The following is a 26,917-nucleotide window of genomic DNA, read 5'->3' as shown; positions in this document are numbered from 1 at the left end:
CTGAGCACACAGCGGCACCCCCTCCCCTCCCACCCTCAAACATATCTCTTCTTATACAGCACCGTTTGCACAATTCCACTTACAGTTTTCACAGAAGCTGAGGGAAAATGCACTGTAAATGCTGAGGCTCAGGTGTATGGTTCAATTAGGGGCAGGATTGAGGGTCAGGGCTGGGTTTGTGGCTGATGAAGTGAAAGGGCCTGGAGTGCAGAGGTGGTCAGCCAGAGGCAGGGAGAGAGTCAGTCTGAGGCAGGGAAGGGAAAGGGTCAGTCAGAGGCAGGGAGAGGGTCAGTCTGAGGCAGGGAAGGGAGAGGGTCAGTCAGAGGCAGGGAGAGGGTCAGTCAGAGGCAGGGAGAGGGTCAGTCAGAGGCAGGGAGAGGGTCAGTCAGAGGCAGGGAGAGGGTCAGTCAGAGGCAGGGAGAGGGTCAGTCTGAGGCAGGGAGAGGGTCAGTCTGAGGCAGGGAAGGGAAAGGGTCAGTCAGAGGCAGGGAGAGGGTCAGTCAGAGGCAGGGAGAGGGTCAGTCAGAGGCAGGGAGAGGGTCAGTCAGAGGCAGGGACAGGGTCAGTCTGAGGCAGGGAGAGGGTCAGTCAGAGGCAGGGAGAGGGTCAGTCAGAGGCAGGGAGAGGGTCAGTCAGAGGCAGGGAGAGGGTCAGTCAGAGGCAGGGAGAGGGTCAGTCAGAGGCAGGGAGAGGGTCAGTCAGAGGCAGGGACAGGGTCAGTCAGAGGCAGGGAAAGGGTCAGTCAGAGGCAGGGACAGGGTGGTCAGAGGCAGGGACAGGGTCAGTCAGAGGCAGGGAGAGGGTCAGTCAGAGGCAGGGACAGGGTCAGTCAGAGGCAGGGAGAGGGTCAGTCAGAGGCAGGGAGAGGGTCAGTCAGAGGCAGGGAGAGGGTCAGTCAGAGGCAGGGAGAGGGTCAGTCAGAGGCAGGGACAGGGTCAGTCAGAGGCAGGGAAAGGGTCAGTCAGAGGCAGGGACAGGGTGGTCAGAGGCAGGGACAGGGTCAGTCAGAGGCAGGGAGAGGGTCAGTCAGAGGCAGGGACAGGGTCAGTCAGAGGCAGGGAGAGGGTCAGTCAGAGGCAGGGAGAGGGTCAGTCAGAGGCAGGGAGAGGGTCAGTCAGAGGCAGGGAGAGGGTCAGTCAGAGGCAGGGAAAGGGTCAGTCAGAGGCAGGGACAGGGTCAGTCAGAGGCAGGGAGAGGGTCAGTCAGAGGCAGGGAGAGGGTCAGTCAGAGGCAGGGAGAGGGTCAGTCAGAGGCAGGGACAGGGTCAGTCAGAGGCAGGGAGAGGGTCAGTCAGAGGCAGGGAGAGGGTCAGTCAGAGGCAGGGAGAGGGTCAGTCAGAGGCAGGGAGAGGGTCAGTCAGAGGCAGGGACAGGGTCAGTCAGAGGCAGGGAGAGGGTCAGTCAGAGGCAGGATCAAGAGCCAATAAAGGGGAATTGAGAACATATAAATTTGGAGCAGGAGTAGGCCACTCGGCCCCTTGAGCCTGCTCCGCCATTTAATAAGATCGTGGCTGACCTGATTTTAACCTCAACTCCACATTCCTGCCTACCCCCAGTAGCCTTTCACCCTCTTGCTTATCAAGAATCTATCTACTTCTGTTTTAAAGATATCCAAATACTCTGCCTCAACCATCTTTTGAGGAAGAGAGTTCCAAATCAAGACACAGCTGAGAAAAATTCTGAAACAAAACAGTGCTGATACCACAAACATGAAATAAAAATAGAAAAAGCAGGAAACATTCAGCAGGTCAGGAAGAGCAGGAGGGAATATGTTAATGCTACAGGACGATGGCCTATGTGCAGAACTGGGAGCAGCAGGACACTGAATCACTTCAATTCCAAACTGCTTCGAGCTGAAAATTCAAGTCAGCGAAATAACGGAGGTAATTTTAACCACACTCACCCGATGAGAACAGGGCTGTCTTCTGGTCAGATGTCCACTTAATTCTCACCAGACCTTCAAGCTCATTAACACTAACTTTCCGTAGATTGGCATCTTCACCCACAAATCAGCTCAGTTGTAAAAATGGCTGTTCGATGGCCTGAATCACATGTCATTGAACATTCCTGCGCACTATACTTACTCACAGATGAAGGTCCCTTGTGGAATGTCCTGCAGCGCTCGCACTCCCCAGCCCATCTTCTCCGTCCGGTAGAGCTGTAAGCGAACTCTTCCGGGCAAAATGGAGGGAACAATCGAATCAGGCAAATGTTCAAAATCAGCACTAAACCCGTTGCCCCCTCTGTATCTTACGGGGAGGGGGGACGCTGAGCTATTCTTTAGCAATGCACGAGATTCGGCCCAGCAACAAGTCAAGGCCTCTCCCCCATTCTCTCCCTCCTTCCCCCCAACTCCGGGCCTCCCCTTCTGAATTCTCACTGGGGCACAGTCAGCAGAGGCACAACTCGGCACCTCTCAAGCAAGGACTGGAGCGATGAGTGCCAGTCGGCTGCTCGACTGTGGAGGAGTTGCCGCTAGGGCCGATCCCCTCTGCAAACATTCAATTTGCAAAAAGAAAAGTGTGAGGAGGGTGTGTGGAGGGGTTGGGGGAAAAGAACTGGTGGGGGAGGTGGGGTGGGGAGAGGGGTGTGCTGGACAGCGATCAGGAAGTGATATCACACCTGATTCTCTCCCACCCCTCTGCTTCCTCAGTCCACTGACGTGCAGATCAAAGGCAACAGCTCCTATGGACAGGCCGGAACAGCAAACACTGGGTGCTGCAGAGAAACACGAAAGCAATGGGGAAGAGAGGAATGGGGCGGGGAGAATTCTCCAAAAAGGTTCATTGGAAAAACGTTTAGGAAATACTGGGAGGAAATAAAAGGGGAAGATAATCCCTCCTGATCGGATCTGAGAAAGGTTGAGAGGGGTTTCTCCACCACCACTCTCTCCCCTCCATTCAACAGGACACTCTATCAGGGAGAGACAATTGGACTCAAAGGGGTGAGGAGTACAGTGGGAGATGGTTTAATTTGTATACTTCAGCCCTGCAGCAACCACCTCTTACTTGATTCCACTTTGTACCACACGGTTCTTGCACGACCGCCAACAGGAACAGGCCTGATTACACTCGAAGATCAGAGGTGGCTCAATCTTGTTGAATTCTTGCAAAAGACGCCCATCCTGCCCCACAAAAAGAGGGAAATGGTTAACACCGGGGTTCACTTTGTCATTATTTCACATGTTGCTCTGCGCTGTGACCATCGCAGTGACACATGACTGCAGGTCAGAATGCACCGCCATAGGATCATGGAATGGTTACAGCGCAGGAGGCCCTTCAGCCCGTTGAGTCCCTACCGGCTCCCTGCCACAGCTATTTAGCTGGTCCCACACCCAGACCCTTTCCCTGTAGCTCTGCATTTTGGTCCCTTCTGGTGCTTATCTAATCCCCTTTTTAAAGTCACAACTGAAATCTGCCTCCACCACACCCTCAGGACAGTGCATTCCAAGTACTAGCCACTGACTGCGTAAAAACATTTTTCCTCATGTCGCCACTGCTTCTCTTGCCAATCATCTTAAATCCTCTGGTTCTCCATCATTAATTAGGTCATAAGAAAAGGGAGCAGGAGACAACCATTCGGCCCCTTGAGCTTGCTGGGCCATTTAATAAGATCATGGCTGACCTGATTATGACCTTAGCTCCACCTTCCTGCCTGACTCCCCATAACCTGTGACTCCCTTATAGATCAAAAATCTGTCTAACTCAGCTTTGGCTGATTCATTGAAACAATCTCCACTGCTCTCTCGGTAAGAGGATTCCAAACTCCAATGACCCCTGCAATAAAGGCCAACCTTGCATTTGCCTTCCTAATTACTTGCTGTACCTGCATGCTAACATTTTGTGATTAACATCTTAGGACATTCATATCTCCCTGTGTCGCTGCATTCTGTAGTCTCTCTCCATTGAAATAATATTCTGCTTTTCTAGTCTTCCTGCCAAAGTGGATAACCTTACATTTTCCCACATTATACTCCATCTGCCAAATGTTTGCCCACTAACTTAACTCGCTGTATCTCTTTGCAGACTTCATTTCCTCCTCACAATTTGCTTCCCTGCCCATCTTTGCATCATTTGCAAATTTTGCCACAATTGGTCCATTCATCCAAGTCATCCATATAGATCGTAAATAGTTGAGGCCCCAGTACTGATCCCTGTGCCACTTCACTTGTTACAGTTTTCAAACCATAAAATGACCTATTTATCCCAGCTCTCTCTTTCCTGTTAGTTAGCCAAAACGCAATTCGTGCTAATATATCACTCCCAACACCATGAGCTCTTATCTTGTGTGGTGGCCTAGTGATATTGTCAATGGAAGAGCATTCCAGAAACCCAGGGTAATGCTCTGGGGACTGGGGTTCGAATTCACCATGGCAGATGGTGAAATTTGAATTTAATGAAAAACTGGAATTAAAAGTCTGATGATGACCATAAAACTGTTGCCGATTGTCGTAAAAACCCATCGTGTTCACTAACGTCCTTTAGGGAAGGAAATCTGCTGTCCTTACCTGGTTTGGCCTATATGTGGCTACAGACCCACAGCAATGTCATCTGAACAAGGGCAATTAGGGATGGGCAATAAATGCTGGCCTAGCCAGCGACGCCCACATCACCTGAGCGAATAATGGAAATCCAAATGCACATCTACTGGTTCCCCATTATCCACCCTGTTTGTTACGTCCTCAAAGAACTCTAATAAATTTGTCAAACACGGTTTCCCTTTCACAAAACCATGCTGACTCTACCTGATTGTATTATGATTTTCTAAATTCCCTGCTACTACTTCCTTGATAATAGATTCTGGGATTTTCCAATGATAAACATTAGGTTAAGTGGCCTATAGTTTTCGACTTTCTGTTTCCCTCCTTTCTTGAACTGAGGTGTTACATTTGTGATTTTCCAGTCACCTTTCCAGAATCTAGGGAATTTTGGAGGATTACAACCAATGCATCCACTATCTCTGCATCCACTTCTCTTAAGACCCTAGGATACAGGCCATCAGGTCCAGGGGGCTTGTCAGTTTTTAGCTCCATTAGTTTTCCTGGTATCTTTTCTCTAGTAATTGTGATTAAGACCCTCCCTTCCATTTGCCTCTTGATTTTGTACTATTCTTGTAATGCTTTTTTTGTTTCCTACTGTGAAAACAGTTCAAAACATATGTTCAAAGTCTCTGCCGTTTCCTTGTTTCCCATTATTAATTCCCCAGTCTCACCCTCTAAGGGACCAAGACTCACTGTTGCTACTCTTTCCTTTTTATATAGAAGCTCTCACAGTCTGTTTGTCTGCCACTGTTTCTTACTTTTAACCTATTCACCTCGTCCACTTTAGCCAACTCTGTCTTCATACTCTTGTAATTACCCTTATTTAAATTTAAGGCACTAGCTTCAGAACTACATTCCTCACTCTCAAACTGAATGTGAAAAATGTTATGATTGCTCTTATCTAAAGGATCTTTACTATGAGGTCCTTAATTAAGCCCGTCTCATTACACATTACCAAGTCTAAAATAGCCTGGTCCCTGGTTGTTTCCAGAGCATATTGTTCTAAGAAACTGTCCCTAATACTCTCTATGAACTCATCCTCTAAGCTACAATTTGATTTGTCCAATCCATATGAAGATTAAAATCAACCACGATTATTTGCAGTACTTTTCTTACAAGCCCACATTATTGATTGGTTTATACTCTGTCCTACAGTGTATCTACTGTCGAGGGCGGGAGGGGCAGTGCTTTAAATTGTTCCAATCAATGACTTCTTTCTTTGGCTACTTTTTATTTCCACCAAACTGATTCTACATCTTGATTCTCTGAACCAAGATCATCTCTCACTCCTGTAATGATCTCATCCTTTATTAACAGAGCTACCCCACACCCTTTTACTTTCTCCCTGTCCTTTTGAAAAGTCAGACACCCTTAAAAATTCAGGTCCCAGTCATGGTCACTTTACAAACATGTCTCTGTGATAGCTATGAATCTTAATCATTTATTTCTATTGTGCTTTCAATTCATCCATCTTGTTACGAATACGATGTGCATTCAGCCTTTAATTCTGTCTTTTTACCATTTCTCCCTACTCTGACCTTATTTGTTTGTGCACTCTTATGTTTGTACATTCTGTCCCTTCCTGTCACACTCAGGTTATCATTACCCGTATCACAACCTGGCACCATTGCATTGTCCTTTCTGTTTAACTTGCCAAATTTCCCTTCATGTGAACTCTACTGCCCACTATTTAGTTTAAAACCCTCTCTAAAGCCCTAGTTATACGATTTGTCAGGTCACCGGTCCTAGCACATTTCAGGTGAAGACTATCACAACGGTACAGCTCCCTCTTTCCCCAGTGCCCCATGAATTGAAACCCATTTCTCCCACACCATTCTTTGAGCCACACATTCAATTCTCTGATCTTATTCATCTTATGGCAATTTCCTCATGGCTCAGGTTGGATTCCAGAGATTATTATCTTTGTGGTTCTGCTTTTTAATTTAGTCCCTAGCTGCTCATACCCACTCCGCAAACCTCTTTCTTAGTCCTACCTATGCTGTTGGCACCCACATGGACCACAACTGAATCCTTCCTCTCTTACTCCAAATTCCTTTCCAGTGTCAAGGAGATGTCCTTAACTCTGGCATCGAGTAGGCAACACAGCCTATGGGACTCACGCTCTCAGCTGCAGAGAACAGTTTTTCTCAGAGGGTCTCTGTGGAATTCCTTCCCTAGCGAGTTGTGGAGGCTGGGTCACTGAATATATTCAAGGCTGTGTTAGACAGGTTTTTGATCGACGAGGAAGTCAAGGATTACGGGTGAGCAGACAGGAAAGTGGAGTCGAGGCCACAGTCAGATCAGCCATGATCTTATTGAATGGTCGAACAGGCTTGAGGGGGCGAATGGCCTACTCCTGCTCCTAATTCTTGAATCCCATATGCCCTTTTAACTGCTTTCTCAACCTGCCACTTTCAATGATTTGTGCACCTATACCCACTCCATTCCCTCTGCTCCTGCACTCGCTTTAGGATTGTACCCTTTATTTTATATTATCTCTCCCCATTCTTTCTACCAAAATGTATAAGTTCATCCTTCTCTCCATTAAATTTCATCTGCCCATTCCACCATCTTGTCTATGTTCTCTTGAAGTCTATCTCTCTCTTTCTCACGGTCATTTCCAAGTCTTGTGTCAGCCTTTTATAAAGGTAGACACATGAATTTAGAGGAGGATGGCAGGCAGAGAGCACTTACCTTGTCATACCAGCAGCGAATACTGAGCTGCCCACAGAGACAGTTACTGGAGGAACAGTCGTCCAAACAGGTACAGTGCTGCAGAGGAACCACGACACAGGTGAGAGAAACAGCAAAGACCTGCAGCTTTGACGCCACACGGTGAGAAAGGTGGAAATCTGAAACCAAAACTAAAAATGCTGCAAATGCACAGGTGAGACAGGGTTGAGAACGGGAAGGTTAATTCATATTTCATCAAACTGAGAAACCAGTTCCAACATCTGAAACATTACTCCACTCTCAACCTGGATGGACTGGAGGTGCTGGGACTGTCCTCCTTGGAACAGGCAAGGTTAAGAGGAGATTTTATAGAAGTGTTCAAAATCATGAGGGGTTTTGACAGAACAAGTATGGAGAAACAGCTTCCAGAGGCAGGAGGGGTGGTAACCAGAGGACACAAATTTGAGGTGACTGATAAAAAAGGCAAGAAGAGAATTATTTTTCACACTGCTAACTATGGTGATCTTGAATGCGCCGCCTGATAAGGTGATGGAAGCGGTTTCAACAATATTTTTCAAAAGGGAACTAGCCCTGGAGGGAGTGCAGCGCCGATTTACCAAAATGATACTTGGACTTCCAAGTTTTAGACTACAAGGAGTGTTTGAACAAACTCAGGCATTTAGAAGGTTAAGGGGTGACTCGATCTAAGTTTTCAAGATATTAAGAGGAACAGATAAGGTAGATAGAGAAAAAGTATTTTTAATAGTTTGGGGAAGTCTGGGATTAGTGGGGGGCATCTTACAAAAATTAGAGGAGGGCCTTCAGGAGTGAAATTAAGAAATTCTTCTACGCGCAAAGGGTGGTATAAGTTTGAAACCCTTCCTACAAATGGCAACTGATGTGAGATTGATTGTTATTTTTAAATCTGACATTGATTTGATTTTTGCTAACTAAAGGTATGGGGCAAAAGTGGGTGGGAATGGACTTAGGCTGCAGATCAGCCATGAGGTGAAATGGCCTCCTCCTGTTCCTAATGGGATAAACAGTTGAAAAGAAAAATTTGCAGGGCTGCGGGGAAAGAGTGGGGGAATGGGATTAGCTGGAGAACCGTATCACAGAGCTGTTACAGGCACGATGGGCCGAATGGCCTCCTCCTGTACTGTAGCGTTTCACGATGGATTTTTTAAAAATATATTTACATATACTATATGTGCGTATGTGTGACAAAATTGGATGGGGGCTTTGGAGACTCGCTCCACAAACCATCTAGTGGTCACAGCCCACCCACTGTGACATTTGACATCATAAAATGAACTGGAGAGCACTGAAGTGGCAATATGCAAGCTGGTAAAGGTCAACACACAGAGTGTGACTGAAAATTACGGGGGGTGGGGGACGGACGCGGGGGAAGGGAAGCAAGGTTTGTTGGCTAGGAAATGTGCACCAATAGCTTTTTTAATAATAGGCAGAATGGGAATAGTACAATTTCGTGAAGGATTAGGAAAAAAAAAATGAAACTTATTTCAAAGGAAATGTACAAGCGCAGGAGAGACACAGAAGCAGGATGAGTGATAGCATTTTCAATGTCATCAGCATGTTGCTCACGATAGCACCTTGGCCCCACCCCCCCAAATTCCCAAATGACCAACAGCATTTTTAATGTAGTCAAACATTACCTCACAGGGGGCGTAGATTTGACACTGAGCTACAGGAGGAGACAACACTCAGGTCGCCAAAAGATTGCTCAGAGGGTTTTTAAGGACCGTCTCAAAGGAGGAGAGACTGAGAGGAGGACTGGTTTCAGGAGGTAATTCCAGACCTTCGGGGCAGGGCAGCTGAAGGCACGGCCACCAACGATGGAATGATTAGAAGTGGGGAGCGGCAAGAGGCCAAAATTGGAGGAGCTGGTCGTGGGGTTTGGAGGAAGTTACACAGGTAGGGAGGGGGTGAAGCCACGGAGGGATTTGAATGTGAAGTGTTCAGGGAGCAGGGGACGGCGTAGGTGAAGGCTGAATGGGAATTAGGGTCCAGGCAGCTGTTTATGGGAGGGTGGGAGACTAGTAGGGAGTTTGAGACTAAGGACCCCTTCCCCAGGTTTGTCGGGTGCAAGTACCTGAAGGTGTGTGATGTTTCGGTCGATGTTCATCGTGGACGTCTCACAGTTCTCAGAGATGTATTTGTAATCCTCCGGGGAGGTTTCTGCGTCCACTGCATTCACACATGGTATTGGGACATTTTCGTAACCTCTGGCAATGTCCCTGAAAAAGACCCCGATAGAGTCAGCTCTAGCTCTGTCATGGCGTAAACAGAGACTCAGACAAATTGTGTGCGTTTCCCTCACTTCTCAATCCAAATACTGCACCCTCTCCATCTGGTATTTAGCACATTGCTCTTGTGGGAGCTTGCCGTGCACAAATTGGCCGCTGTGCTAACTACATTGTAACAGTCACTGCATTTCATTGAAGGCGCTATAGAAATGCACATGTTTCTTACTGCACTCCTGAGATTAGTTAATGCAAACTGCTGACTGAACAAAGAGGGGGTTGGGTAAGGGGAGAGGAAAGGAGACGGGACGAGGTGAGGGAGAGGGGACAAGGCGGGGGAGAGAGGACGAGGCCGGGGAGAGAGGACGAGGCCGGGGAGAGAGGACGAGGCCGGGGAGAGAGGACGAGGCCGGGGAGAGAGGACGAGGCCGGGGAGAGAGGACGAGGCCGGGGAGAGAGCACGAGGCGGGGGAGAGAGGACGAGGCGGGGGAGAGAGGACGAGGTGGGGGAGAGAGGACGAGGCGGGGGAGAGAGGACGAGGCGGGGGAGAGAGGACGAGGCGGGGGAGAGAGGACGAGGTGGGGGAGAGAGGACGAGCCGGGGGAGAGAGGACGAGGCGGGGGAGAGAGGACGAGGCGGGGGAGAGAGGACGAGGCGGGGGAGAGAGGACAAGGCAGGGGAGGGGGAATGAGATGGGGGAGAGGAATGAGGGGGTGCCCGGGCGAAAGGGTCCCTGGGCGGAGAGGGGGGCGCCAGGCGGAGAGGGGGGCCGGGCAGAGAGGGGGGTGGGGCCAGGTGGAGAGGGGGGTGGAGAGGGGGGTGGGGCCAGGTGGAGAGGGGGGCCGGGCGGAGAGGGGAGCCGGGCGGAGAGGGGGATCGGGCAGCGAGAGGGTTGAGGAATGGCGTCCTACTGTGCTGTAAGCTTCTCTGATTCTACGCAATCACCCCTTAACCTTCTATATATCCAGGGAGACACAAGGTCAGTTTCTGTAATTCTCATAATCTAACCCCTGGACCTCTGGTGAATCTGTGCTGCTCTCCTTCCAAGGTCAATATGTCCTTTCCTAGGTGTGGTGCCCAGATCTGTACTCTGTGCTCCTGGTGTGGTTCAAACAGCGTTTTGTACAGCTGTAGTAAAACAACCTCCTCTTTATATTCTATTACTCTAGTTAATGAGGCTGACATTACATTAGCCTTTCTGTTTATTTTTGTACCTGACCAATTTAGTGACTTCGGTGCACAAACCCCTCAATCTCTTTGGGCCTCTGCTGTCAATAGCTTTTCATCATTTAAATAATACTCGGATCCATTGTTTTTTGGTCCAGGATGGATGACCTCACACTTAGCTGTGCTAAACTCTAACTACTGTGGTTCTGCCCATTCATTTACTCCATCAATGCCTGGTTGTGATTTTAAGCTCCTCTGTCTGCTACCTAATGTGCTGATCCTTGTGTCCCAGACAAAGGATAATCTAACCACAGCTATGGGGGCAGGTCCAACATTTTGTCTGAGGACTTGTCTGGCCTCTGCATGGGGACTGCTCACAATGGGATGGGTTGGGAAACCAGTTCAGGCAGTTTTAATCCGGCTCCTGTGGGCGTTGTGCCCAGGAGTACAGGCAGCACTATATGGAAAACCATACAAAGCAACCTTCCAGGCGGCTGCTGCTGGCAATGGCAATACCACAAGTATCGGCTGGTGGCTCACTGCTGGCACTTTCGCCGACCAGGTAGAAAACTGCAGGTTCAAATCCCACTCGAAATTCCAGCATGAAATCTCGGCTGATTATCCCAGTACGGTACCGAAGGGGGTGCTACACTGTCATTAGAGTGCCACATTCAGGTGGGATAAAAGATCCCACGACAACACTTTGAAGAAGAGCAGGGCGTTATCCCCTCCTGTGCCTTGGCCCAATATTTAGCTCCCAACCAATGTCTAAGACAGATTATCTGGTCATTACCACATTGCTGTTTGTGGGAGCTTGCTGTGTGCAAATTAACTGCTGCGTTTCTGTATTACAACAGCGACTACACTTCAAAAAGTGCTTCATCGACCGTAAAGCGCTTTGAGGCACCTCACGGTTGCGATATAAATCAAAGTTCTTTCTTTCTTACTTTGCAAAATATTAAAGGAGGAATGGGAATGAATGAAATGTCAGACTGGATCGTGCCAAAGTTAAGAAACATCATAAGGCAGAGTGGGAGTCTACGCCAACATATCAGAGTGTTCTTAATAACCGTGCTCTTTTCAGAGCAAACAGCTTTCACAAATTCCTGCACCAAGGCCAGTCTCCTGTTCCTATCCAGTAATACCACATTACAAGATGACATTCGGCCCAGCTAGTCTCTGCTTTTTAAAAATTTACTGAATGCTAAGTTGTTGCCCATCCCTAATTGCCCTTGAGGTGGTGGTGAGCTGCCTTCTTGAATCGCTGCAGTCCATGTGGTGTAGGTACACCCACAGTGCTGTTCGGAAGTGAGTTTTTAGGGTTTTGACCCAGTGACAGTGAAGGAACGGCGATATATTTCCAATTCAGGATGGTGAGTGACTTGGAGGGAAAGTTCCAGGTGGCGGTGTTCCCATGTATCTGCTGCCCTTGTCCTTCTAGATGTTAGCGGTTGTAGGTTTGAAAAGTGCTGTCTAAGAAGCCTTAGTGAGTTCCTGCAGTGCATCTTGTAGATGATACACACTGCTGCCACTGTGCGTCGGTGGCGAAGGGAATGAATATTTGTGGATGTGGTGCCAATCAAGTGGGCTGCTTTGTCCTGGATTACGTCCAGCTTTTTGAGTGTTGTGGGAGACACACTCATCCAGGCAAGTGGGGAGTATTCCATCACACTCCTGACTTGTGCCTTGTTGATGGTGGACAGGCTTTGGGAGTCAGGAGGTGAGTTACTCTCTGCAGGTTTCCTAGCCTCTGACCTGCTCTTGTAGCCATAGTATTTATTTGATGGGGTTTCAGCGATGGTAATGCCATTGAATGTCAAGGGGGGATGGTTAGATGCTCTCTTGTTGGAGATGGTCATTGTCTGGCATTTATGTGACATTAATGTTACTTGCCACTTATCAGCCCAAGCCTGAAGGTTGTCCCGGTCTTGCTGCATGTGGGCACGGACTGCTTCAGTATCTGAGGATATGCAAATAGTACTGAACATAATCATCAGAGAACATCCCCACTTTTGATCTTATGATGGAGTGGAGGTCATTGATGAAGCACTGAAGATGGTTGGACCTAGGGCACTACCCTAGAGATCTCCTGCAGCCATATACTGCGGCTGAGATGATTGACCTCCAACAACCATCTTCCTTTGTGCTCGGTATGAATCCAACCAGTGGCAAGTTTTTCCCCCCGATTCCCATTGACTTCAGTTTTGCGAGAGCTCCTTGGTGCCACACACGGTCAAATTCTGCCCTGATGTCAAGGGCAGTCATCCTCACTTCACCTCTGGAATTCAACTCTTTTGTTCTTGTTTGGACCAAATTGTAATAAGGTCTGGAGTTGAGTGGTCTGGCGGAACCCAAACTGAGCATCAGGGAGCAATTTATTAAGACAGAGATCAATAGATTTTTGGATACTAAGGGAATCAAAGGATACAGGGATACTGCTGAAAAGGGAGACATGTTGCTGAAGCTTTTCGTCTTGCACTCATCAGGACAAATGCAAGAATTCCAAATTTCAAACGATCACAACAATTTCTACTACAGAGAAAAGGATGCTGACTGATTGGCAAGTTGGCTCTGACATGACAAGGCGTTGCCATGGAGAAAGCAGTGGGGGAACTCCCAAGCTCCTGTGTAGTTCAAAAAAGGCACAAGGTTCGAACATGTCCCTTTTGTTTGCAGAGAACCTGGGAGCTTAGGAGCCTATAGTCCTCCTGTTGTTTTCTGCATAGCAACGCCTCAGCCAATCAGATTCAGTATAAATTGATGTGATCATTTGAAATTTGGCATTCGTGCGTTTGTCCTGATGTGTGAGAGACGAAAAGCTTCAGCAACATGCCTCTCTTTTCAGCAATTTTCAAGTTCTGTACTATCAAGTAACTGTTTGGTAAGGTGGAGCTGAGGTAGATCAGCCATGATCTTAGTGAATAGAAGCAGGCTCAAAGGCTCCTACTTCTTATGTTGTTAACTTGTGCTCCAGAACTGGCCCTGTCCCTAGCCAAGCTGCCCCATTACAGCCACAACATTGGCATCTACCCTACAATGTGAAGGATTGCCCAGATATGTCCTATCCACAAAAAACAGGAAAAATCCAACCCAGCTAATTACCGTCTCATAAGCATACTCTCAATCATTAGTGGACGGATCATCCACTTGGCACTTCTGGCTGAAAATGGTTGCATTCTTGGTCCAAATCACTGATGTGAATTATAATCAACAGCAGTCCCAGCACTAACCCTGTAGAATACAGGTTTCTATCTTCCTCCAATTGGAGTAACTAGCCTTTAACATTATTCACCGCTTTCTATATCTTTTTCTAGCCAACCTGCTATCCCTATATGTCTCCAGAGCTCCACAATTTGTTATGAGCCTAGTGTGGCACCTTATCAAAGGAAAGCCTTTTTGAATCTACTGTGCAGGAACACTGTGCCTTTCCCCCTAGTCTGCAAGGCCTGAAGTTTTAGCACAGAAACGTGCTTACCTGCTGACGATCTTCTCTGTGCGAACTGCTCGGTTCATGATGCCTTGCTTCAGCCTCTTGTTGAGCTGGAGGGCAAACCAAACCTGGGAGTTCATGACACAGCAATCCAGCGGGCTGTCCCCCTCGCGATTCTTCACCTCGATGTCCGCTCCGCGGGACAGGAACAGTCTGCAACATGAGAACTCAGTGAGCAAGTGTCTCACATTCCCTTCTTGCCCAACACTTGCCTGGCTCATGAGAGGAGGAGGAGGAGGCCATTCAGCCCCTCGAGCCTGTTCCAACATTCAATTAGGTTATGGCTTATGTCTATGTTAACTCCATTTACCAGCCTTGGCTTCACATCTTTTAATTACACTTCCTGAACAAAAAAATGATCAATCTCAGTTGTGAAATTTTTACTTGACCACCTCCCCCCCAGCCTCAGCAGTTTTTTTTGGACAACAGTGTTCCAGATTTCCACTATCCTTTGTGTGAAAAAGTGCTCCCTGACATCACCCCTACAAGCAGGCTCTAATTTTAAGGTTAAACACTTGTCTGGACTCCCCTGACCAGAGGAAATTGTTTCACCCTATCTACCCTATCAAATCCTTTAATCATCTTAAACATCTCAATTATATTTTGTATGTGAGCATGTGCATTTGTATGCTTTTATTTATTTGTTCATGGGATTTGGGTGTCGCTGGCTAGGCCAACGTTTATTGCCAATCCCTAATTGCCCCCGGGAAGGTTGGTGGTGGTGAGCTGCCTTCTTGAACTGCTGCAGTCCGTGTGGTGTAGGTACATGCACAGTGCTGTTAGGAAGGGAGTTCCAGGGTTTTGGCCCAGCCACATTGAAGGAATGGCGATATATTTCCAAGTCAGGATGGTGGTTGGCTTGGAGGAGAACTTCCAGGTGGTGATGCTGCTATGCATCTGCTGCTCTTGTCTTTTAGGTGGTAGTGGCTGTGGGTTTGGAAGGTGCTGTCAAATGAGCCTTGGTTAATTCTGCAGTACATCTTGTAGATGGTACACACTGCTGCTACTGTTCATCAGTAGTGGAGGGGGTGAATGTTTGCCAATCAAGTGGGCTGCTTTGTCCTGGATGTTGTCAAGCTTCTTGAGTGTTTTTGGAGCTGCGCTCATCCAGGCAAGTGGAGATTATTCCATCACACTCCTGACTTGTGCCTTGTAGATGGTGGGCAGGCTTTGGGATTCAGGAGATGAGTCACTCCCCATAGAATTCCCAGCCTGAGCATACTCTTGTAGCCACAGTATTTATATGGCTGGTTCAGTTCAGTTTCTGTTAAGAGCGGGTGTGTGCACATGCCAAATACAGGCTTCTCATCTGGACTGATGTAATGTCCAATTTTTTTGTACAGATAAATAACAATGACCTCTAGTGGCAAAATTCAGAATTGCAGCAGTGCAGTTTCTGACTCAAATTAATTTTACCCCAATTTTGGCCTTTCTCCAGTCTCTTTAGGATGCTGAACAAAATTTACAAACCAAAACCCTTTCTAGAACTAAACAAAATGGAAGTTGCATCTTAAGCTGCTTGATTTGCACCCCATCCAACACTTTAATCATTCACTCCCTCCACCACCTGCACACAGTAGCAGCAGTGTGCGCTAACTACAACATGCATTGCAGCAACTCACCAAGGCTCCTAAGACAGCACCTTCCAAAGCCATGACTGCTACTATCTAGAAGGAAAATGGCAGCAGATGCATGGGAACACCACCACCTGCAAGTTCCCCCCCAAGTCACACACCATCCTGACTTGGAAATATATTGCTGTTCCTTCACTGTCGCTGGGTCAAAATCCTGGCACTCCCTCCCTAACAGCACTGTGGGTGTACCTACACCACACGGACTGCAGCGGTTCAAGAAGGCAGCTCACCACCACCTTCTCAAGGGCAACTAGGGATGGGCAACAAATGCTGGTCCAGCCAGTGACACCCATATCCCATGAAAAACAAAAAAAAAAATTAAGCTTCTTGAAACATTAAAAGGCCAAATCAGCAAATACTTTTGATAAACAGGTGAATAAGGATGAAAAACAATTCTGTTTTTAAAAAGTTTCCAATTCTCCCAGGCAAGTACAAAAATTTAATGATGGGGTGTCAGTTTTGGGTCCAGTCACCCTGAGCTGGCCTCCTTCAATTGTGTCTCCAGCTGCGCACTACACGGCTGAATCCTAAAGCACCCCACGTTGGCCAGTCAAGTCACTCTATTAACTACAACTTGTATTTATATAGTGCCTTTAGTGTAGTAAAAATGTCCTGAGGCGCTTCACAGGAGTGATTATCCAACAAAATTTGACACTGAACCACATAGGGAGATTGTAGGTTTGAGGTGAAATGTGTTCTGAAGAAGTCATATGGATTCGAAACGTTAACTCTTTTTCTCTCTCTCTACAGGCGTTGCCAGACCTGCTGAGTTTTTCCAGCATTTTTTGCTTTTGATTAGGGGAAATCGTAGGCCAGGTGAACAAAAGCTTGGTTTTTAAGGAGTACCTTCAAGGAGGAAAGAGAGGTAGAGAGGTGGAGAGGTTTAGGAAGGGAATTCCAGAGCTTAGGGCCCAGGCGGTTGAAAGCATGGCCACCAATCGCGGAGCAATTAAAATCAAGGATGCACAAGAGGCCACAATTAGATGAGTGCAGATATCTTGCAGGGTTGTAGGGCTGGAGGAGAAGCCGTGAAGGGGTTTGAAAACAAGGATGAGAATTTAAAAATTGAGATGTTGCTGAACCAGGAGCCAATATAGGTCAGTGAGTACAGGGTTGATGAATGAACAGGACTTGATGCGAGTTAAGACATGACCAACAGAGTTTTGGATGGATTACAGTGGGAGGCTGGAATTGCTAGATCAAGGTCAGAATTGCTGCAGAACAGCAAGCTTAGAGAGGGGCAACAAGCGCGACATTGCCACTGACACTCACATCTCAAGAACAAACATACATTTCAAAGCAGGTGGATACGTACATGACACAGTCGTAGAAGTTCTCACGAGCTGCGATGTGTAGTGGGGTGTCTCCATGCATATTCACCGCGTGTAGATCGCACCTGGCATTAAGAAGCACCTCGGCGATGTCGGAGGAGCCAGCGAAGGCTGCCCAGTGTAAACAGATGTTCTCCTCCTATCCAGGGAGGGGCAACACAGCGCGGTTATACACAGGGCAAAGGTCGGGTGTGGGCAAAGGTCAGACTTAGGCAAAGAAGGAGAGTAGTTGTTTGAGGGAGTTTAGTCATGGATTACATAGAAACTTCACAGACACAGGCAATTTGGCCCAACCAGTTTACCATTCCTAATACAAAAGTGGTCAGGCAGAGACGCAATTTTAAAAAAAGTTAGATTATAGATAGATGTGGTTTTGTACAACATAGTTTGAAGTCATTAAGTAAAACAATAATCTCATGAAAAGGTGATAAATAAGGAGCTTTTGCACCACAAGTTTCTACTTTTAAAACTCATGGGCCTCTTGTGTGTGCTCTGCCTACATATATTTGGTCAGCAGTTGAGTGTAGAGGACATGTGTTGCCTGGTCTGTACTACTGACACTCCCGGACAGAGAGATCCAGTCTAGATCCAGGACAGGGTTAGGTTTCTCCAATTGAGGAGGAGATGTCTCCCCACTGCCGACTTCCCTAAAGCAATGCAGCCGAGTTCAGAGACTCATTGATGTGTGCGCATGTCCGGGGTGGGGGGAATTCAGAGTGCTGGCCCTCTTCTGCTCACACCGATCGAGCACAGTGCACCTGACAACAGGCTGACTGCTGCGGGAATCCCATGAGATGGGGCAGAAAGCCAATTTTCCACACACCCCCACCGTTTATTCACCGTGGACTTCAACAAGGAGTAAGATCAGGGCAACCTGTAAAACCAGCATCGCACCCGATTCCCTCAGTTTCGCCGACGGGAGGGTTCAAGTAAAATTGAGCCTCACGACTGCAATGACGAGCATTGTACCTCGCCTCTCCCTCGACCTCAACCATTACCAGTGTTGCAGCTTCGCTTTGATGACTCTGTCCGCAGCCTCACAAGGCTCTGGGATGTTGTTAGAGCAACAAACTGCTATTCTCCAACCCAAGAAGGCACAACTAGTCCAGTACGCAAAGGGCAAGGAACGGGACCCCATAACAGGCCAACTGGGGGAAGTCTAGAGGTGAGATCGTTCCTCAATGGAAAACAGGGCTTGCATTGAGGTAAGGGCTTAAACCTGGTCCAAAGTGGCATCCGGTACAGTTCGCTGCAAGGCGATGTTATAGAAAACAGGCCAGAAGATCTGCTACTTGGAGCAGATTCATCTGGTCTTAGGGTTATCAAAAGGGATCAGAGAAAGAAAGTTGTTGGTTCTGCTGATGGTTCATGAGTCATGAGAACGAGATGCTGAGATATATCGAGGTTGATCTTGGATGCTACGCCCTACGATCTTTCCCCCCACAGCCGGCAGTAAACGCTCACTCCCCTAAGGTATAAAGTACTCCAAAGGTTTACTCACATTGTCCTTCAAGGTGACATTGGCCCCTCGACCCAGGAGCAGTTTGATAATTTCAATGTGTTTGTGTTCTGCCGCCCAAATAACCGGAGTCCAACCACCACTGTCCTACACAGAGGGAGAGAGACAAAAGAAAACCATGAAATAACGGCAGTTTAGAAACCCAGACCATGTGAAGGAGGATTGGACTGAAATACAGAACTTTCAACTCTGCACAGGCGTAACTTGACATTTAAATTGCGGAAACAGTTTCTGGGTGTACAACAAGTGAGACAAATTTACCCTAACACATCCCTATATTAACTAAACAAGTCGGGCAAACTTACCGCCAACTCTCTCCTCCATTAAGTAAAGTATTGGGCCAATTTAAACCCCAAACTCTTTCCTATACTGACTATAGAAGAGGGATGGTTTTACATTCAGTTACCACATGTCAGGGAAAACCAGATTAACTCATTCACTGGAGCGAATCTCATTCTTTCCTTGACGGCAAAAGAGGCTAACGCTACCCTCCTGAATGCATTCTGTAGGAGCCTACAGTTCCTCGACACCTTGCATTATTCCCTGTGAGCAAGGCTAACTGAGGACAGGCCCTATTGTATGAGCACTGAGCCGATTCCGGCCACACTCATGATGTCGGTGCAACGTCTTATCTGCTTCAGTAAATTCTGAGATCTTCAATCAGGAATGCTACATTTTTAAAATTTAAGCATTCCTTTCACGGGATGTGGGCGTTGCTGGCCAGGCCAGCATTTGCTGCCCATCCCTAATTTCCCCCTGAGAAGGTGGTGGTGAGCCGCCTTCTTGAACCGCTCCGGTCGATGGTGGTGCAGGTGCTGTTAGGGAGGGAGTTCCACGCTTTTGACCCAGCGACGGTGAAGGAATGGTGATATAGTTCCAAGTCAAGGTGGCGTGTAGATTGGAAGGAAACTTGTAGGTAGTGGTGTTACCGTGCATCTGCTGCCCTTGTCCTTCCAGGTGGTAGAGGTTTCAGGAGGTGCTGCTTGAATGCACAACGTGCTGCATTTGACTAAAACGTGTAGACCCTCGCCCGTGCCCGCTGTCCCCCATGAATGGAGATACTGTCTCACCTGTGTGTTCAAGTCCACTTGCCCAGTAGCCAGCAAGAACTGCACCATTTGGACACTCCCATTCTTAGCAGCATGGTGCAAACATGAGGAAGCATCTAATTCCTAAGAGACAAAAAACAGCAGATCTCACTTCAGGGATGTCCCAACGTGCCTTACAGCCAACAAAATATTTATGGCGTGTGGTCGATGTTGTTGTTGTGTAGGCAAAACCCAGCAGACAGCCGGAGCATAGCAAGATCCCATGCACAGCAATGTGATAAACGACAGGTCAACCTGGCCGATCTGCAGTACGGAGGGGAACTGTACTTTGAAAGCTCTGCTCAGTAGTTGTTAAGTGCCAGTCGAATGAGGCGTGAGATTTTCCTGAGGCTGTCCCTCCAACCTGTTGTTTTCGTTAGCTCAGCGTGCGATCTCCAGGCGCTTGGGTTTGTGATTTGGAGGTTGACTGGAATAGTGTGTCCAATTCTGGCCACCGCACCTCAGGAAATATGGGGAGGCTTTAGAGAGGGTGCAGAAAAAATTCATGAGAATGGTCCCAGAGGTGAGGGACTTCAGTTCTTCAGTTACGCAGGTGGATTGGAGAAAGTGCAGCTGTTCTCCACGGAGAAGGATGAGAGGAGATTTGATATTCAAAATCATGAGGGGGTCTGGACTGAGCAGATAGGGAGAAACTGTTCCTCCTGGTGGAAGGATCGAGAACCAAAGGGCACAGGTTTAAGGTAATTGGCAAAGAACCAAAGGTGACATGAGCAATTTTTTTTAACCCAGCGGGTGGTTGAGGATCTGGAATGTGCTGCCTAAGAGTGTGGTGGAGCAGGTTCAATAGAGGCATTCAAGAGCGAATTGGATAAGCACCTGAAGGGGAAAATATTTGCAGGGCTACGAGGAAAGGGCAGGGGGGTGGCAGTAGGTGAAACTGCTCATGCTGGCAAGGACGTGATGGGCTGAATACCCTCCTTCCGTGCTATAACCATTATATGATTCTATTCTATTCCTGGCAACTACAACAGGATGTTTATTACTGATGCATAAGACCCTTGCCCTACCCGAGCTACTAGTGACAAGAGTTACCATGGCAGCCACCATCACTTATAACACTTCTTCATCCAACGGCCTCGCAATAAGTGGATTAACAAATGAGAAGGGAAATTGTGGGACTCAGAGCACAGGCCTGTTGGGCCGAATGGCCACTCGGTGAACATTCTGTGAATCTAAGAATCTTTGGGGGGGGGGATCAAGCTCTAACTGGATGTCAAGTGGACCAACTCTTTCAATCCAACTTGGCAAAATCTATTTATTTCAATTTGTTCATGGGATGTGGGCATTACTGGCAAGGCTAACCCATCTCCAATTGCCCTCAAGAAGGTGAATCACTGCAGTGTGTACCTTGGAGGGGAACTTGCACTAAAACAAATGAGTCCAGAAATTGCTTGGAAATATCTCTTCCAACCATCCCCCTTAGTATTGCCACCTTGTGGAAGACACACACGCTCCCTGATATATCTTCCCACTGACCCCTCAGTGGATGTCACCCTGTGGACACACGCTCCCTGATTCTTCCTCCCATTGCCCCCCACACCCGCCCCTCCTCCTCAGTCGACAGTCACCGTTGGACATGCACTCCCTGATCTCCTCCCATCGCGCCCCCTACTCAGTGGACAGTCACCTTGTGGAAGACACACGCCCCATGCTTAGCCAGCAATTTAACAACGTCGTAATGGTTGTTCATGATGGCTTCCATCAGCGGAGTCCTCTGGAGCTTGTCACACACGTCAACCGTTGCACCAGCCTGACGGAAAGGGGAGAAGATAGCCAACGTTACATATCCAACGCCTTAAAAATATATTCATTTCAACAGGATTATTAGACATGACACGCCAAGTTAGGAAGTCCAACTAGAGTGATTGCTCCACCAGCCTACCTGTGATCAGCTATGTCACCAAGTAAGGGTGAGGAAGCACATCCCCGGTTTTAATCTCTGCACCACTAGCGGTCGTGCCTTCAGCTATCTGGGCCCCAAGCTCTGGAGTTCCCTGCCCAAACCTCCCCGCCTCTCTCTCCTCCTTTAAGACGCACCTTAAATCCAATCTGACCAAATTTGACATATCTCCTGACTCAGCTCGCTGTCAAATCTTTGGTAATAATTTTATTTTCCTCCGTTCAAGGTGCTATATAAATTCAAATATTCATTTGTAGGGCATCCGATCCTTCTAGAAAATTCTGCAGCAGTCCCGGCCCAAATCACAGCACCGAACTGCCTCTTAAAAGGCTTGCAGATTTTAGCATCCATACGGACAACAAACAAAGAGACTATTGATAAGTTGACTGCGCTCACAAGTGGACATGTAGAAGGATGTTCCATATATCCTACACAGACAGAAGGACTATTGAGAGAAATGCTGGAAATAGCTGGAGGGAGAAGAGAGGAAGTTAGTACATAACATCAAAGAGAGAAAGATGCACTACTTCAGTCACATCATAAGAGCAGACGGTAGACAGTGGCAATTATTGGAAGGAAAGATTAATGGAAAACATAGGTAAGGGAAGCAGAAGAGAAAATGGACGACGGATATAATGGGCTGGATGCAGCTGATCCTATGTGGAATGTATAAGGGCAGCACCAGACAGACAGAAGTGGAGATCCATGGCAGTCAACCTTCTGGGAAAAAGGTGACACCAATGAACGAACAAATCCATAAAGATATCCATTTGAAGAGGACAATTGAGGCTTTTAGGATTTTTAAAGGAACGGATCTGGCAGGTCGAGAGAAACAATTTCCCGCTACTGGGGAAGTATCTTAATATCAGAGTCAGGCCATTCAGGAGTGAAGTTAGGAAATACTTATTCATGCGAAGGATGATGGAAGTGTGGAACTCTCTCCCACAAAAAAAGTCAAGGCTCGCTCAGTTAATCGTTATAAATCTGCGAGTGTTAAGATTTTCTGCTAGACAAGAGTATTATGGAATATGGAGCTAAGGGGAGGAGATGGATGGAGTTAGGTCAGACACAAACTCACTGAATGGCGCAGAACAGGCTTGAAGAGCTGAAGAGCCTCCCCCAGTGTCTATGGAGATAACTATGCGTGAGGAAAATTCTCCAGGCATCTGCCCGAAATCCCCTTTGGGCAAACTGAACCCAGAACTGACTGAGGTCTGAACTGGCTGCTTCCTTGTCAGTACACAAGAAGACAAGAATTAGAGTAGACCATAGGGCCCCCAAGCCCGTTCCGTCATTCAATGCAATCATGGCTGATCTCGGACTTCAACTCCACTTTCCCGCCTGCTCCCCTATATCCCGTGATTCCCCGAGAGACCAAAAATTTCCTTTCTTGTCCATTCCACTCAGTTGGTGGGTATGTTCATGCAAGGTGCCACCAGGAAGCTCTGAACCAGCTACTAAGAGGTAGAGCGAAAGATTTCACTCACTGAAGGCTCTGACTACTTGCATGGGAATGTTTCCACAGGCAGCTGGAATGAGACCCCCGCCCCCCGGCATCATGGCCATTCTCATCAGGCTATGGCATCATAACAACTTTGTAGCCAAGCTCGATCGCAACCTCAGTCATACCTCCAGCAGGCAGTGCGTAGGTAACTATCACATGTGTACGACACAGTGGGCAAGGTCCCCTCGCCCCGCATAAACACAGGAAAAATTGAGGGTGATCAGAACTACTGCTCAGAGCAGGGAACACAGCACAGACCAGGGGTGAACCCAAAGATTCCCCTGGTCAAGATGGTCCAGCTATTTGCTATATCCGAGGATAAAGGGGTCGATCATTTAGGACTGAGATGAGGAGAAATTACTTCTCTCAAAGGGTTACGAATCTTTGGAATTCTCTATGCCAGAGGGTTGTGGATGCTCCATCGTTGACAACATTTAAGGCTGAGATAGACAGATTTTTGGTCTCCCGTGGAATTACGGGATATTGGGGAGCGGGTGGGAAAGTGGAGCTGGAGTCCAAGATCAGCAAGCCATGATTGCACTGAATGGTGGAAAAGGCTTGGGGGGGGGTGCTAAGGTCTACTCCTATTTCTTGTCTTTATGTGTACTCATGTGGAGTCATCCGAACCCAGTTGCACATTTCTATTCGTTAGTTTAAAATTATATAAAATAAACTCAACTAAACCTCGCGCACCTCAAGCAATAGCAGGCAGCCCGTTGAGAGCCAAGAGAATGCAGCATTTGACGTGACCAGCCCAGGTTATAATTGAATCCGAGGGCTCAGGGTGGGAAGGACAACACTCTCCAAGCTCAGCTCCATCAGAACTCCTGCCCTCGCCTCTGACACACAATCCACTTGGAGCTCCTACCTGCAGCAGGATGTGGCAGATCTCCAGGTAGCCTTTCTGGGCAGCTGCGTGGAGAGGCATGCGGCGGCTCTGCTGGTCCGTCTGGAAGTTGGGATCATGGTCATCGACTGGGAGGAGATAAAACACAAAAACGGGGGAAAGGTTTAAGCCGGCCAGATGCAGCAACGAACCCGCAACTTGCCACTAGGTGACATTTTATTCCCCCACCCCCCATTTCTGGCTACGCTGCTCTGTGGGATACCCACGATATTAAAAAAAACACCACCATGGGACCTTCCAATGGCATTTCCACCACTGACACCACTCCACCCTGTTCATCTGGGCAAACAGCATTCAATGTCCATCGCCATAGGCCTCAGTCACACAGGCCGAGCCTCGCGTACCCCATGAATTCAAACTCGACAAGTCAAGATAGTGGAACATTTCATCTGATCAACCAGGTATATTTCAACTCGAGGGCTCGGTGATGAAAAGGACAACTGAAAAGGTGAAAGATAATTACACCGGGTTCAGCAGCCCTGGGAGCTTTGGGCTGTTAGAGCCGCAGCCGGCACCTCACAATTCCTGATCATTGATACCTAACCCGTGCCCTCAGTATACCTCCTTGCACCCCACCCCTTGTCCCCCACCCCCAAACAACCCCTCCCACTCCTGCACACCTTCTGGCTACAGTGTAAACTCTGCCGCGTGAGGTTATTTCTCTCGTTGGGGTTTAGCTGTGTTTAGGTGAGATATTAAAGCTGCTTTTTTAAGATGTCCTCCTTAGAGATAGTTAAGGGGCGATTTAATAGAGGCATTCAAAACCATGGACTATTTCAACAGAGTAAATAAAAAGAAACTGTTTCCAGTGGCCGGAGGGCCTGTAACCAGGTAGGCACAGATTTAAGGCGATTAGTAATATAACGAGATGAGATGAGGCAACGTTATTTTTTTTAAGTATAGCATGTTGTTGTGGTCAGGAATGCGCTGCCTGAAAGGGCAGTGGAAGCGGATTCAACAGTAACTCTCGAGGCGAAAAGTTTATAAGGCCATGTGAAAACATCAGCGGAGTTGAACTAATTGGCAAGAAACAGAGAAATGTGGCGTAGCGGTACTGTCACTGGAGTAGTCAACCAAATGCCCAAGCTAATGCACTGGGGCCACAGGTTCAAATCCCACCACGGCAACTGGAGGAATTCAAAGTCAGCTAATAAACTCAATTTGTTGAAAACAAATCTGGAATTCAAAGCTAGTCTCAGTAATGATGACCATGAAGATATCATCAAAAGTCATAAAAACCCATCTGGTTTGCCAATGTTCCTAGAGAAGGAAATCTGCTATCCTTACCCGGTCTGGCCTACATGTGACTCATCACCCACAGCAATGTGGCTGACTCTCGCACGCTTTCATAGGCAATGAGGGACAGGCCTTGCCAGTGACACCCACATCCAATGCACTATTAAAAAAAAAGCTTTACCAAGGAGACAGCAATGGCCTCCTTTCTGCTGTGCATTCTATGGCTCTTTGACAGAGCGTATGCTCTTGGTATCTGTAACCACCAGCCCCCGCCTCAACCTCTCACACAGAGGATTTCAATCTCACAGAGCTGTCACAACAGACACTGTTAATCTGCAAAGAACAAGGTGGAGGGGTGAACAGACCAAACACACTTACGCAGCATTAGCAGCACTTTCTGCAGTTCGCCCTGCTTGGCCCAGAGGTACAGCTGTCGAGGGTGAAATCGCAGTTTCTTCCGCCTGTGAGGGGAGGGAGGAAGATTGAACGCTCCAAATAAAACTCAACCGCACAAAAAACGTCGACATCGCACAGCAGCGAATAGAAACACCATCTGCTTAAAGGTTTGAGATGGGAATTTTCCATCTTCATTAAGAGTACTGACACAGGAGATCTCCGATGCTCGGTATGGAGACTGATCAGCGCAAGTGAGCTTGGGGGAGGGTGAGTCAGGGCATTTTGCATCTCGCCGCCGGCCATGGCGGTCGGCCTCTCGCCGCCGGCCGGGACGGTCAGCCTCTCACACCAATCGGAGAAGTCAAAGGGATGACCGTTTTCGAGGTCGTTAAGATTATAGAAGGATTCTTTAGGACACACGTAGAGATGGTGTTTCTATTTGAAGCTAAAACTAGAGGCTGCAAATCCCATAGGATTCTTATAGGGAATTCAGGAGCAACTTCTTTACCAGAGAGTTTTGAGATTATGTAACTTGCTACCACAGAGGGCAGTTGCAGTGAATAGTATAGATGCAATTAAGGTGAAGATAGATAAACATATGAGAAATAAAGGAGTAGAACAGTTTGCTGAAAGTCGAGATGAAGATGGATGGGAGGAGGTTCTTGTGGAGCATAAACACCAACACAGACCAGTTAGGCCAAATGGTAAACTGGTAGATGCAGCCCTGGCAGGTAAGGTATGACACTGGCAGGCGTAGCACTGGTAGGTGATGCTCTGACAGGTGAGATACAGTAATGGGAGAATGGGAGGTGCAGCACTAACAGGTCAGGTACAGCACTGGCAGCTCAGGTACAGCACTAACACATGTAGCACTGGCAGGTGAAGCTCCGGCAGCTGAGATACAGTAATGGGAGGTGTTGCACTGGCAGGTGAAGCACCATCAGCTCAGGCACGGCACTGACAGGTGGAGTACACAGGTGAAGCACTGGCAGTTCAGGTACATCACCAGCACTGGAAAGCGCAAAGGAACAGTTCCAGAGGGAAGATGTACCATCACTTCACTGAGAATGGGACTATTGGTTAATAACACAGACATCCCACTGGGTTCACACGCACATCCTTCCACCCCAAACACAACCCTCACACACACCATCCTGCGTGCGTGCGTGCGTACACACACATACACGCACGCACACGTACACACACCACCCCGCCATCGTTCAGAGGGTATAAATACCTGCCCAGAG

General features: G+C 47.8%; 1 protein-coding gene across 7 annotated transcripts in view; it reads right to left on the bottom strand.

The window, feature by feature from the left end:
* The window catches only part of LOC144695650 (histone-lysine N-methyltransferase EHMT2-like), an 83,102-nt gene that overhangs the window by 9,253 nt on the left and 46,932 nt on the right, over window positions 1-26,917 (bottom strand). For 6 of the 7 annotated variants that reach the window (XM_078566565.1, XM_078566562.1, XM_078566569.1 and 3 more), the window contains 11 exons: window positions 25,653-25,735; window positions 24,000-24,106; window positions 21,355-21,477; window positions 19,689-19,790; window positions 18,601-18,705; window positions 17,084-17,238; window positions 14,120-14,287; window positions 9,326-9,470; window positions 7,234-7,311; window positions 3,008-3,123; window positions 2,084-2,170 (listed from right to left, as the gene is read on the bottom strand). In XM_078566565.1, coding sequence (XP_078422691.1) covers window positions 2,084-2,170; window positions 3,008-3,123; window positions 7,234-7,311; window positions 9,326-9,470; window positions 14,120-14,287; window positions 17,084-17,238; window positions 18,601-18,705; window positions 19,689-19,790; window positions 21,355-21,477; window positions 24,000-24,106; window positions 25,653-25,735 — 1,269 coding nt within the window. The remainder of the gene's footprint in view (window positions 1-2,083; window positions 2,171-3,007; window positions 3,124-7,233; window positions 7,312-9,325; window positions 9,471-14,119; window positions 14,288-17,083; window positions 17,239-18,600; window positions 18,706-19,688; window positions 19,791-21,354; window positions 21,478-23,999; window positions 24,107-25,652; window positions 25,736-26,917) is intronic. The other variant, XM_078566568.1, reaches the window with a different exon arrangement.

This window comes from Cetorhinus maximus, chromosome 21, assembly GCF_964194155.1.
Source record: "Cetorhinus maximus chromosome 21, sCetMax3.hap1.1, whole genome shotgun sequence".
NCBI classification, from domain to species: domain Eukaryota; kingdom Metazoa; phylum Chordata; class Chondrichthyes; order Lamniformes; family Cetorhinidae; genus Cetorhinus; species Cetorhinus maximus.
This window is presented reverse-complemented; position numbering and strand designations above follow the sequence as displayed.